At 39.4% G+C, this 13,925-nt stretch overlaps 1 protein-coding gene and 1 pseudogene across 4 annotated transcripts in view; both read right to left on the reverse strand.

Annotated features, from left to right (window-relative positions):
- Positions 1-747: 747 nt before the first annotated feature.
- Positions 748-13,925, reverse strand: part of IL1R1 (interleukin 1 receptor type 1) — a 71,806-nt gene continuing 58,628 nt past the window's right edge. For all 4 annotated transcript variants that reach the window (XM_025463527.2, XM_025463548.2, XM_025463518.3 and 1 more), the window contains 5 exons: positions 9,685-9,802; positions 8,779-8,930; positions 5,993-6,136; positions 4,882-5,049; positions 748-4,114 (listed from right to left, as the gene is read on the reverse strand). In XM_025463527.2, the coding sequence (XP_025319312.1) occupies positions 3,699-4,114; positions 4,882-5,049; positions 5,993-6,136; positions 8,779-8,930; positions 9,685-9,802 (998 nt within the window). In that variant the 3' untranslated portion in view covers positions 748-3,698. The remainder of the gene's footprint in view (positions 4,115-4,881; positions 5,050-5,992; positions 6,137-8,778; positions 8,931-9,684; positions 9,803-13,925) is intronic.
- LOC112669959 (small ubiquitin-related modifier 1-like) lies at positions 11,692-12,918 on the reverse strand (annotated as a pseudogene).

The raw sequence follows: 13,925 nt of genomic DNA on the forward strand, positions 1-13,925 counted from the left end.
ACGCCACAGTCTGCTAATTTCATTCACCTCCTGGGTCAAAGGAGAAAATTCATGGAAACCTTTTCTAAAATGTAAAAAAGTTCATACAAATGTTGCCCTTATCTGGTAAAGGGTTAATCACAATAATAATAAACCTTCACATTTTAAAAGCAAGCAAACAAGTGGAGCATAGTTGAGGCTACAGATGGGATTCAGGGCTCATTGGTTGGCCAATGGCCTCTGAATTCCCCAGGCAGAAGGGGTCCTCACCTACATCAGAGCTGGGAGTGTGGCCTGGTAAGCCCAGGGCAGGGTCAATGCAGAAACAGATTTTTTTTTTAAGATTTTATTGATTTATTTATTCATGAGAGACACAGAGAGAGAGGCAGAGACACAGGCAGAGGAAGAAGCAGGCTCCCCGGGGGGACTCGACCCCAGGACTCGATCCCAGGACCTGGGATCACTGCCTGAGCTAAAGGTAGATGCTCAACCACTGAGCCACTCAGGTACCCCCATGCAGAAACAGATTTTTTTTTTTGAGATTTTTTATTCATTTATTCATGAGAGACACGGGGTGGGGGAGGGGGGAAAGGAGAGAGAGAGGCAGAGACACAGGCAGAGGGAGAAGCAGGCTCCATGCAGGGAGCCCGACGTGGGACGTGGGACTCCATCCCTGGTTTCCAGGATCACGCCCTGGGCTGAAGGTGGCACTAAACCGCTGAGCCACCCAGGAGTCCCAGAAACAGATTTTAATGAGAATACTCAATACCAGGTTTTGCCAATTTTATTGGAAAACTAAGTTCAGTCCATTGATTAGTGATACATGCTGTACATGAATCTGGTGTTTTACTATACAAAAATACTTGCTATCTGCTCAGAAGTATACAAACAAGTTTCTAAAATTCTTCATCATGAATCAGTAAAAATATAATTTATCAAAAATACCACCGGGAAAAAAAATGGCTCAATACCTTTTCTCCCCTCACAAATACACAAAGAGAGGTGGAAGAAGGAAAATACAAATTCTGCTAAGCCAGCTTTTTTTTTTTTTTTTTTTTTTTTTTTTTTTTTTTTTAAGCCAGCTTTAAGAACTGGGAGTGAAATGCTTTGTGGCAAACTTCCCTTCAAACACTTAGGCTGACCAAAAAAAAAAAAATCACCATCAGATAATGTGGTGAAATCTAATTAATGGGGAAGGCCTGAAAGGAAGGGCTTAAAGGAGGTTTTCAGGGAAAACAATAAAACAAAGGAAGTTCCCAGAGAACCAGGAGTGTAGCTCCTTCCTCTGGAATCCTCCCCTGGGAAATGGGAGTGACACCAGGACATGCACTTTCCGGTTGGGGCTCCTCCTGGCCCAGGACCCATCCCTTGACTCTTCTCCCTCCCTAAATTCCAAGTGCAATGCCACCAGTAATTCTGGAATGTTTTCCCCACTCCTTACTTTCTGGCCAACTTTGCTGCTAATTCTAAGTTTCAGAATTGGCTTTCTTGGCCTACACATGCAAGTGTATTTTACAGATGACAGACTAAAAATCGTCAGCAACATATGTTTTGAGCATCTGATAGGTCTTTGGGGGGCATCACAGCCCCCCCACCTCCGCCCCAGCCCCGTGTGTTCTGCCAAATAAAAATAAGGCACTTTTTTTTTTTTTTTTAAACAGCAGTTCCAAAACAGAGCCATTACTCAATGTTACCAGATCTGATCCAGGAAAAAGCAGGTGGTAAGAGAAGAGGCAGAGAATTCAACTGTTTTTGTCTAGCTCCAATCATTTTGGGGAGAAAAAAATATACTGTATAAGTCTGTGTTCACTCATAACATTAATCATTAAAAATATAAAGAACACAGGGCCTGCCCATGTTCGTTGCCATTTAAAATAGGGCACGTGGCCCGCAGCAAGGGGTTTCTTTCCAGGGTTTCTCTAACGACTATCATCAAGTTTAAAAAAAAAAAATTTCTTATACCAAAAAAACCAATTTGGTTTCATTTGTAATTCCCTAAGAAATATCTACCTTTCAGGGAAAGAAGATATGAAAGCAGAGACGTTTTTCATAAAAACAACATAATTTTCGTAAATTCCAACACACTAAAGTTTAGAATTTGCTTTCTTAAGTGAGAGCCTTCCTAGACTCAGCCACCATCCTAGGAAACAATCATTTCTTCTCACAAAAGCGCTGGGGGTAGGGCTGAAGGGGACATGGATTGACCTGAAGTCGAATGTTGAAGTCACCGCACCAGAAGTCAGCAACTCAGTTCTAAGCCCTGCTCCGACCTCACGAAGAATAGAATTAAAAAAAAAAAAAAAAAAAAAAGTCACTTACTTTATCAAATTACGATGATTGCAAAACTTAAAGAATGACAATCTGTGAACATTTTTCAACAAGAAAGCCCTACCCAAATCTCTGTCAGGTGGGCACACTCCTTGCAAAGGCACCCAGACCAAGGGACACACCCACGGCCTCCGCGTGGAGAGCAAGGCTTCTGGCTGGAAGCAGAACAGCCTTCTCCTGAGTGGCTGCCAGCAGACCAAGTGCTACCAGACTAAGAGGAGAGAGCAGGTGCCTTAGGGCAGTTTCTTGGGGAGAGCTCTTGGAGAAACAAGAGTTGGAGTAAATTTTGAATTTCATAAAGCTCTGGTCGGCTAGAGAAAATTCGAGAAGGCGTTCTGGTCAGAGGAGACAGGAAGGAGAAGCAGTGGCGTAGGAGCACTGGGGGCAGGATGAAGGAGCACAGAGCTGGCCTGGGGATTCCCAGCATGGGCAGTGAGGGGACAGCTGTGCACACACACTGGGGGTGTGGGGCAGTGGTGGTGACATGTAAGTGGGGCATCTCGGGCTTTCGCTCCTCAACCAGGAGGAGCCCTGCCCAGGCAGGAGGCGCTTAGAGCAGCACTTTTTGAAGGGCGGCTAATCCGTGGGCCAGGTGTGTGACGGAGAGGAAGGAGGAAGTGACTTGGAAATTGTGCTTCAGAAAAAGCCATGAGTCAAGTGGAATGCAGAAGAGGAGGGTAGAACGGGATGATCACTGCAGGGGGAAGGCAGGCCGAGGTGGATCAAGCCTCTGCTACTCCCGCTTTTGAAATTCCCTCTCTCCAGCAGAACGCTGAGGTTATTTCAAACACATGTAATCCTGACGAATCCCTTTTGCCCCTGAAATGGGAATTTTAAAGGTCTGTAAAATGAAATTTGGTCTCTGGAAACTGATGGCTGGCCGTCGATGCATATGGAAAGTGCAAAGCCGATGGAAAGTTCTCCAAGAATACTTCTCTACCTTCCTCTGTGAAATAACCAGTCTCACTTTGCAGGCAGCACCCCCGAGGGGAGCCACTGAGGCCAGGGGCTGTGCCATCCTCGGACTGCGCCACGGCCCCATCTGTGGACTGTAGACAACTTCGTAAAACCGTTTATAGATGCTAAATATTTCCTGCCTGTTCATTCCTCTCATTTTCTGTCCTGGCGCCTGTTCCCGGCAGGCAGTTCAAGCATTCAGACAGGGCATCTGTTGCCTTCTGAAAGGACTTCCAAGCCCTTGGTTCTGAATTGTGCTGACCTGCTACTGTCACCACATCCTGCTCCCTTAACAATCCGATTTCAGGTGACCTCAGGGGTAAGCGCCGCTACAGGTGGCATTTTACGACTATACAGTCAATGGGGGCACAGCCCAGCCTGCAGTGCTAGAAGACAAGAGTCACCCAAGGAACTCTTGGCCAAGCTTCTCCCTGCTACCCGAGAGGCACCTGCACCTCCCTCTGCAGCGTCTTCGAGTCTGGCCTGGTGGCCAAGGACAGAGACTGGTGTTTGGATGAAGGTGGCTGCCGCTGGACCGGCATGTGGTACCTGACGTTCTTCCAGAACCTTGTCTTTGCAGATTGCAATCCCTCGCTAAAGTCCCCTGACCAGCGGATGGCCCCATGTTTCTGCTTAATGAATTTAATGGTTTCTGGCATTTTCTCATAGTCTTGGATTTTCTCCAGTTCAAGCAGGACAACTTTAATTCCATCCTGAACAAAAGCATTGTACATTGCTATCTGCTCTTCAGAAGAATTCCCCAGGCAGCCCAATCCTGATGTTTCTGGGACCAAAATGATGATCAGTCTTCTGCTTTTCCTTATGTTTTCATTAGCTACCTCAACAATGTCTGAAAAAGACAAAGCAGAGTAAGAGTAAGTAAAATTTCAATTAACAATCATTTTCTCCCAAACCAAAACCCCACAAGATTCTTCCCATCCCATCTTTTTTGTGTTCTAATGCACTTTTTTTATCATCTTTTTTTAAAGATTTATGAGAGAGAGAGAGAGAAAGAAAGAGCGAACACATGAACACGAGCAGGGGTAGGGGCAGAGGAAGCAGATTCCCCGCTGAGCAGGAAGCCTGACTTGGAGCTCCATCCCAACACCCCAAGATCATGACCTGGGCCCAAGGCAGACACTTAACTGACTGAGCCACCCAGGTGCCCCTTCTTTTATCTCATCTGAATTAAGATGAAAAAATTTCCAATTGTATAGACCAGCTCAAAACCTGACCTACAAGAGTTGAATATCTCATTTAGGACTCAGAATACTTCAGGTGGAAATTTTAAAACATTAAACCATTTGTTCTCTTCCACTCCCATTCCACTCTCTTGCTCTCTCAGTTGTAAAGAGAGAAAGTTGTTACTATTGGATCTAACGAGTTGTGAAGTTTTCCAAAACAAAATAAAACTTAGTTAATTCTTGCACCAACAAAATATGAGTAAAAGTAAGTACTTTGCATTTAATAGATGTGAAAATCTTCATCACGCCCCACAGAGGGGGTTCTTAACACTGCCACGTCTGAATACATCAAAATTCTTCTAGAAAGGTGAAACCTAACTTTAGCAATTATTTTCACAACAAAGACTTTTACTTTTTTCCATGACACACATACCTTCCCCAACATAGGCATCCCTTCCATAAATGAACAGCTTATATCCACACTGTTCTTCCAAGACCTCAGGCAAGACTTTAAACACAAAAATATCTGAGTTAGAGGTGGACCCTTCCCCAAGGGTCTTTGGGTATAGTATGTATGCATCATAGGTCTTTCCATCTGAAGCTAGAGGTGAAAACATAAAATATTTAGGTCCAAAAAAGAAGAGATTTGGTAAAGTCATTATCCCAAACATGCATTTCAGGATGAATTATTAATTTTTGTGTGTGAGTATGAATGAAGCAGCAATACCAAAAATACAGTAACTTTTTAAAATGTTACTCTCCTACAAGTTTCTATTTATTACGTTTTACTGTGAAGGTATTCTTATATTACTGAATGGCCACCTCATGTGCAGAGATTCTTTTTTTTTTTTTAAGATTTCATTTATTTATTCAGGAGAAACACAGAGAGGCAGAGACATACAGAGAGGGAGAATCAGGCTTCCTCTGTGGAGCCTGTTGCGGGACTTGATCCCAGGACCCCAGGATCACGACCTGGGAGCCAAAGGCAGACAGCCACTGACCCACCCAGGTGACCTGTGCAGAGATTCTTTACCTCTTGCTCTGGGAACTACATCTCACTCCCTGGTCTTATCTTCTCCCCCGGTGTCTCAGCCCTGCAGTCTATCCATTCTTTCTTTTATTTATAATTGTAGTATTAATTTTTTTTTTTTTTTTTTTTTTTTGCAAATTTGAAACAAAAGAGAAAGGGAGAGTTTCCCTGATGCATGAAAATAATCATTTCTTTCCTCTGAAAGCATATCATGGGGTCATCCATGTCCTAACCAGCATGGAGCAGGCCCTCAATAATGCACATTGGATTTGTAAACAGACACTGTAAATGCCTGTTTATCCCACCGTTACGAACACTAAAGCAGCAACTTGGAAAACAATGCCATGCAGTCTATTCAGTCCCCAAACTCCAATTACATACAAGAATAACTACTATTCGTGTATATGCCATATTTCATTTTAAAATTTAAGTATAAACCCTCAGTTATCTTCTACATCCCTTAACTATCCCCTCTCTCCAACAAAGAATTATTGCATAGAATACAACATTGTACCTTTTTTGGGGAGAAACTCATAGCAACAATCCCTGTACCAAAGCACAATGTCAACCTTGAAGATTTTGTAGATGAAAACAGAGCATGTAATCACTACTGTTAACATGACAAATACACCAATCATGTGCTTCTTGAAATCAGGCACTATAGCGGAAAAGAGGAAAAAATATATTAGAACCAAAAGAATTAAAAATTGGGGCATACCAAATTAAATATTATTATCCCAGAGAAACTATTTGGGATTGGTCTGCAATCTCAAATCCCAGATAGTATCAACCTATTCATTATCATCACTTAATAAAGCATAGTAATGCACAGAGCCATTTAGAATTGATACCACATAAAACTGAATGAAGTGCACTGTATTAAATTTCCACCTAAATATTATAACACAGTTGACCCTTGAACAATATAGGTTTGAGCTGCATGGGTCCATTTATATGTAGTTTCTTTTTATAACAGTTACTATAAATGTATTTTCTCTTCCTTATGATTTTCTTTTTTAAAAAAAAATTATTGATTTATTCTTGAGAGACATAGAGAAAGAGGCAGAGACACAGGCAGAGTGAGAAACAGGCTCCCCACAGGGAGCCCGATGCAGGACTTGGTCCCACAATCCCAGGATCATAACCTGAGCCAAAGGCAGATGCTCAACCGCTGAGCCACCCAGGTGTCCTTCCTTATGATTTTCTTAATAACATTTTCTTTTTTCTAGCTTACTTTATTTTAAGAGCACAGTATATAATACACATAATATACAAAATATGTGTTAACTGTTAATGTTATCAGTAATGTTTCTGGTCAACAGTAGTTTATCCATAGTAAAGTTTGGGGGGGACTCAAGTTATACTCGAATTTTTGACTGGGAGTGGGGGTGATGGTTCTTCTAACCCTCATGTTGTTCAAGGGTCCACCGTATACAATGAACAGAAAAAAATGCCAAAGACTATAGGATAGAGCACTTCAGAATAAAGCAAGTCAAACTCACTCAAAAGCCTACAAAAGAAAAAAAGAAAAAGAAAAAAAAAAGCCTACAAAAGTTTCTGGAAGCAGAAGAGTCAGGTGGTGGAAGTTGAAGTCTAGGGAAAAGGAAAGAAGGCGTTTAGGGATGCCATACAGAATGTTTCACTCTTCCACATTCTCCTACCTTCACTCCCTAATCATTCATCCAATGATTGCAGTGGAGGAAGGGCAGAGAAGCAAGGTGAAGAAGAGGTAAGGGGGTATGGTGTAGAGAAAAAAAAAAAAGAAAAAGTGCCTTCTAAATGTCAGGGGCCATGTAGGCACCCAGAAGAGAGAATCTAAAAGCTCTATTATTTTAATTTCCCAATCTGGGTCTTTGATCCATCTGCAGATTATTTGGGTATGAAATAGAAATGAAGATATATGCCATTTTCCAAACCAATATCCAATTGGCCCAATGGATAGTTCACCTTTATAGTCTTGATTATGGCAGTTTCACACAAGATCATGATATCTGTAGTGTAAATCTTCCAGATTTATTGTTTTTATTCAAGACTACCTTGATTATCCTTATCCCTTTCTTTTTTTAAGATTTTATTTATTTATTTGACAGAGAGATAAAGACAACACAAGCAGGAGGAGCAGATAGAGAGGGAGAAGCAGGCTCCCCGCTGAGCAGAAAGCCCTACAAGGCTCCAGCCCAGGAACCTGAGATCATGACCTGAGCCAAAGGCAGATGCCTGACTGAGCCACACAGGTGCCTCATCCATTTACATTTCCAGATACTTTTAGAATAAACCTGCCTACAACAATGCACCCACACAAACACATACCCCCACTTGCACAAATACTGTTGAAATTCATTGGAATTTTTTTGAATTTACACATTCATTTGGGGAGAACTGACATCTTTATAATATGGAGTTATTCAATCTATAAACATTGTATATCCTTACACCTATTTAACTCTTCTCTAATTTATTTCGGTAATCTTTTTTTAGTTTGTATCATGGAGGTCTTGAAGAGCCTTTGCTAGATTTCTTCCTAAGTATTTGACAATTTTTGATACTACTGTAAATGTAATCTTTTAAATTTAATTTCTATTTATTGTTGGTATTTTATAGACATACATAGAAACACTGTATACATATATATATATATATATATGTTTACATGTAGAGAGACTAGTGATCTTGCTAAATTTGTTTACTAATTCTCATAGTTTGTCTCTAGGTTTTAAAATTTTCTTCCATGTACACATCCATAAGGACCCTATATTTAATTCAATTACAAGTAATCACATTATTTAACAAATATTTTCAATATTGTGTCTGATTATATACTTGAAGAAAACCAATAACTTCTGACATCCCCTCTGGAATGTAGATATTTAGGCTTCTCCTGTACATCCATTATACTGTCATTTACCAAAAAATATTCATTAAATACCTATGATATAGCAGACTTAAGTCACTACTAGCTCTGGAAATAGGATGATTGGTAAGATAAATGGTCAGCACCATCACAGAATTTAAGTCAAGTAAAGAAAACTAAGTATGAAAAATATTGTGACAGGGACATAGAGTTCTCTGAAAGTATATAACAGAGGCAATAATCTCATCTGTGTGGTCAGAGAGTTTGTTAAGGGCAGGCAAGAGGACAGAAAGCTTCCTAGCAGAAGAAACAGTCCAGCTGACAAGTGAAAGAATAGAAGTTTGCCAGGTTAAGAGGAATTCAAGTGTTCCAGGCAAAGAAAACACTATATACCTAACGGTCATTGCAACAGTGAACCATAAATACATTTCAAATATTCTGTTGTTTACCTGGATGTATTAATTGGATATATGCTGTACTTATACCATCTGTATTCTTTGCTACACAGGTAAAGGGATATTGATAAAATCTACTTTCCACTTCTAAAATATTAAGCATGGTGATGATTGTACTCTTTCTTTTTTTTGAAGGATTTTCCACTCTGTTCAAAAGAGAGAGAATAAATAAAGTTATTTAAGTAAAACTACAACTGAGACACATATACATGGTTCATCTCTTTATCCACCACATGAATTATGGCAGAAATTATCACCAGCCCTATGCACAGGGATAATAATCAGGCTGTTAGCTATCCTGATCTGAGATTTCATAGCCCAAAGATCACTGTCAGTAAAAGGCCCAGTAGCAGAGATCAAAATAAAATTACCAGCCTCCGAGAAGAAAAAAGATGGATGGGCATTCTGGTTGTCATGGGGGCACAGAGAATACATGAAACAAGAGGAGACTGGAGCAGATGACCAAGGAGAATGCTAAGGAGTCAGGAGTTGATCCCTAGAGAGGAAACAGAAAGCCACTAGAGACTTGAGAGGTGGAGTGCCAGATTCTCCATCCCACTTAATGAGTCTTTCCTAAACTGCTTAAAAAACAGAATAACATGAAGGGTAATTCAGGAAAGTTGCTTCATTGGGATATTGTAACATATCTATCTAAATTCAACAGAAAGCCTTCCAAGTGGTCCGGAATTTACACCACAATGTCATGTATTTTTACCTTAAGTGTTTAAGAACTTATAAATCCTGTTTAGCTCAGCAAAACTCAATATGGGCAGTAAAGGATCAAGGGCCAATCAACTAACTTTTGCTATTCAATTAAACCATCAAGGCTGTATAAATTTCATGACATGAAATTTAATACCAAAATACCTCTGTTGTGTGAGTGGCTTTTAGCATACTTACGGTATATAATCCTCCTCCAGCACTGAGTCCTCTATATCAATTGATGACCCATTCCACGTCCAGTAGACAAAGTCACTAAAGTGGCCACTGACGTTGCACAGCAATTGTAGCTTGGATCCTGCGAAGCAATGTATTTTTAATCATAGCAATTGATTTTTAGCTGATCTACCTAGATTAATAAGAGGCTATTGAATAAAAATTTTAAATTATAGAAAAGTACAAAGAAAACAAAAATTGCCCTTAAACCTACCTCTTGGAGAAAACCATGATTAGCAAACTCATGTATCTTATTCCTTATCTTCTCTATGTACACATGCAATTTTTTCTTCACATGCAATTTTTTAAATGAAGTGTTGTCTACTATTTGTAAATATTGTATATTGGGAATTCCAGCTTACTTGACCAGCCTTCCAAAACAGGCCATTTCATGGCTGCTTAGTATTCCATAATACAGATATACTATGATTAACAATTTTCCTATTGCTAAACATAATTTGTTTCTAAGTTTTTCATTATTAGGATTAATATTCTAATGACCATTCTTGTACATCATCAATACTATACATATCCTGAAGTACTACTTTGAATCTGGAAGTAGAATTGAGTGAGATACATATTTAAAAAGCCAAATGAGGCTGTACATGCCCACACTTTGTCCAGTAGTGTATGTGATTGTCTTCTAACCCCCAAATCTCCAGATTCCAATTATTTTTGTCATTGCCCAAAAAGAGAAGGAAAATTTCCATTTAAATTTTCATCTGCATTTCTTGAAATCACAGTGAACGTGTCTTTTATAAGTTTGGTATTCATTTGCCTTTACGAATTGCTTATTATACCCACTGTCTATTATTTAGTTGATTCTCATTTAACTTCACTGCCGTGTGGGAGCTCTTTATTCATCGAGGATATTAACTCTTTATCATGCATGAAAACTATTCCAAATACCACTCAGAGTTCATTGCTTTCATTTTCATTTTTGTTTAGGGAAATTCTTTGGTGTAGATATTTTTATTTTTTTATTCAGTCAAATTTCTGTTTTATCTGTTCTCACAGTTTTTTTCTAAAGCTCTACCACCAAATCAGAAAAATATCCATGTATGTTTCACTGAGATATATAAAATGTTCCCCTTTGTTTTATTGTTTTGATTGTTTTAGTTCTTTACTCTGTCTAGAATATAAATGGGTATGGTGTGAGGGAGAGATTTAACTTAATGTTTTTATCCAAATAGCTGATTGATCCTTTCAGAACCACTTACTGAGTAACAATTTGTAATGCCACTTTTATCAGAAAATAAATTATTTATTTGTGACTTTCTTGGTTGATCTGAATGTATATACTGATTCCAATTGTACTAAAATCTTAATTATTTCAGCTTTGGGGTAAATGTTAGTATTACTTAGAGCTCTTCTTCCAAATATTGTTTTAATAATCTCATCATTTTAATCCTCTGGGTGATTTTTAGAATCTCTCGCCAACTTTTGAGCCCATTCATATTTTTATTGGAATTCCATCAGAACTATAATTTTAAGTCTCTGTCTTTACAATTTCCAGTTTTCCCTATAAGAAAAAACATACACTTCTATTACAGTTTTCCTTAAATTAGTGTTGATCAAGATTGTATTCATTATTGTTCCCTTTGGAGACTTTTAAGACATTTTTATCCTAATTGCCTCCCTCCCCCATGAATTTTTAATACCACAGACAAACAGCATATTGCTTTAGGTTTTTTTCCACTAAGAACCAATTTTCTCCCCATTGGAAACAACATAGCTCCCACTCCTCATCAATATATATGATTTAAATCTCAATTTTCCTGAGATATAGGTCAGAATTTGGGGAGGGGGTTTCTCCTCTATAAATTTTATATATTTTTGAAAGATTTTGCTAAGAAATGTTATAGACATCTCTATGACATGTTGCAAATAGGAGCTCTTTCCCCATTATGTTTTCTAGCTGGTTACTGCCGAACAAGTTTACCATTTTAGAATGGTAATTAATTTTACTCATTTGTTTGCTGTTACAAATATTTTGTTTATTTTAATGAAGTTGGCTTAGACAATGTACATTTAAAACCCATATCCCCAGATGAAAAAGAAGTACAAATAAAATTTAAAAAAGCAGTGTTCTGTTGCATATACTTCTGCATGAATAACTTTATTAACTGCTTATGAAAATCAGGAGTTTTCAGAGATCTTCTGAGAAGATTTTTCTTTAATCTTAATGTTTTCTCTTCAGTGAAGCCATCACTGGAGTCAGTCCCTATTCTCACCATCTTTCTGCCACCTCGACTCCAATCTGATATTCCTTTTCTTTGGGGCCAGACCCTCAGGTTTTAAAAGCAGCTTTAAGTCAAGCAAAGGCCATTTTTCCACAGGTCAGTTCTCTGAGGAACTTCCATCTCCCACCGAGAGCCATAAGTTCAGGAGGGAAGCGGTCAGGTGTCAGATTGCCGTCAGGGCCAGTTAGGAAGCCATGATGAGCACTAGCACTGGTGGGTCTTATTTACCACAAGCCTGAAGACACATAGTCCTGGAAAAGGCGGCCCCTCTGTGCACACACGTAATTTGTAAAAAGGAGTGGGCAACAGGAAGGGTATTGAGGTTTCATCACCAACACTCAGCACCATGAAAACAAATTCTAATGACTGATGGACACCGGAATTCAAATCACCAGATGTTTTAAGGAGGTGAGGTGCCAGTCTTTAATTATATCTTGAATAGCACATGACAAAAGAACTATTTTTAAAAATTAAAAAAAAAAGGACCAAGGGGAAAGAAGAAAAGATAAAAACAATATCTAAACTCATGGGATGACCCCATTTGTTCCTGACAAACTTCCATCACATCTTCCTCCGCTCCAAACTCCCTTGGACTGTGATTCTCAGCAATCCTCTGACCTTCAAAGAGAAACCTGAGTGAATTCACTGGAACATCCAGTCTTTGACAGGATGGTTCTTTGAGTTTCTGGAGATGTGTCGTCTGCCATCCTCACTTCAAAGTGAATCTCACTGCCATCATGTCCGATGACTCTGAGTTTAATGCATGCTCTTTCCTTCTTATCCCTTAAATCCCCATTTGAAGGTTCTGCCTCCTGGTCAGACATGGTGATGATGGCTTCACCCAGAGTCTCATCCGCACAGCAGTGGCCTCGGGGAGGCAGGACCTCGCTCGGAGATTTACAAATCCATCTCTTCCCCACAGCACGCCACCACAGCCGGAGGGACTTCCACTACACCTAGAATATTAATTTTGTATCTGGCCCATTAATAATATACTAACCCTAACTTCTCCCCCGTAATGCTCTTGAGGGTAATACATACATTATGTGATCTGAAAATAATAATAAAGTCCTTTACAGTAGGCCTGCCTTGGTTCTTTCAATGTATGACTGTATCAAGTGGGTGTTTCTAGAATATGTTAAGTAAAGTTATTTGGGCATCTTTGTCTTGCTCTTGGCTTCAGCAAGAGGGTCTATGCCTGTAGAAGGTCTAACACTATAGTGGTTTATCATTAAGAATGCTAGTGACTATTGGTTTCAATCGATGCTCTTTATTAACTTAAGGAAGTATCCCCCAGCTCCTATTGTTCTAAGTTATTTTATTGGTAATTGGCATTGAATCTTAGCAAATGCCTGTTTGAAACCCTTCAGGAGAATCATATGACAGGGTGATGTGTGCATCTCACCAACATGATATATTGAAATAATTGTTTTCTTATATGAAGCTATTTTTTTAGATTTAGAGATCACTGCCCCCTGAACTTGAGAGCTCCAAACCGTGTACCTCTAGAACATGAATTCTTAATAGAAGCTACAGCCAACAGGGCAAAAAGTGGTTCTTGGGGAAAGGGCAAGAAAATCCTAGATCTTGCAAAGGTTTGTGGCCCTTCCAAGTGCCACGATACATCAACAGATATCTATCTGGGCATTACAACTGAGGAAGGAGGAAGGGAAGAGGATTGGGGGAGGTAAGTGCCTTGTTAGGCTCTACAGGGGAGCATTAATGAGGAAGAAAAGGGTTGAGAAACACTACTCTAGATTCTATTGGTCTATATTTAATTGTGAGTTTTCACATCTTTGTTCATATCTACGAATGTCTTTATATTCCCTTCCACCAGGAATAACAACTTGGCCAAGTACAGAATCCACTCGTCACAAACTTCTACCTTCTAATCTCTGTACAATCATTCAAGGTATTCATGCAGGTACTTTTACAGAAGAGAACTTTGTATTCCAGCCTGGC

This window comes from Canis lupus, chromosome 10 (genome assembly GCF_003254725.2).
Source record: "Canis lupus dingo isolate Sandy chromosome 10, ASM325472v2, whole genome shotgun sequence".
NCBI lineage: Eukaryota > Metazoa > Chordata > Mammalia > Carnivora > Canidae > Canis > Canis lupus.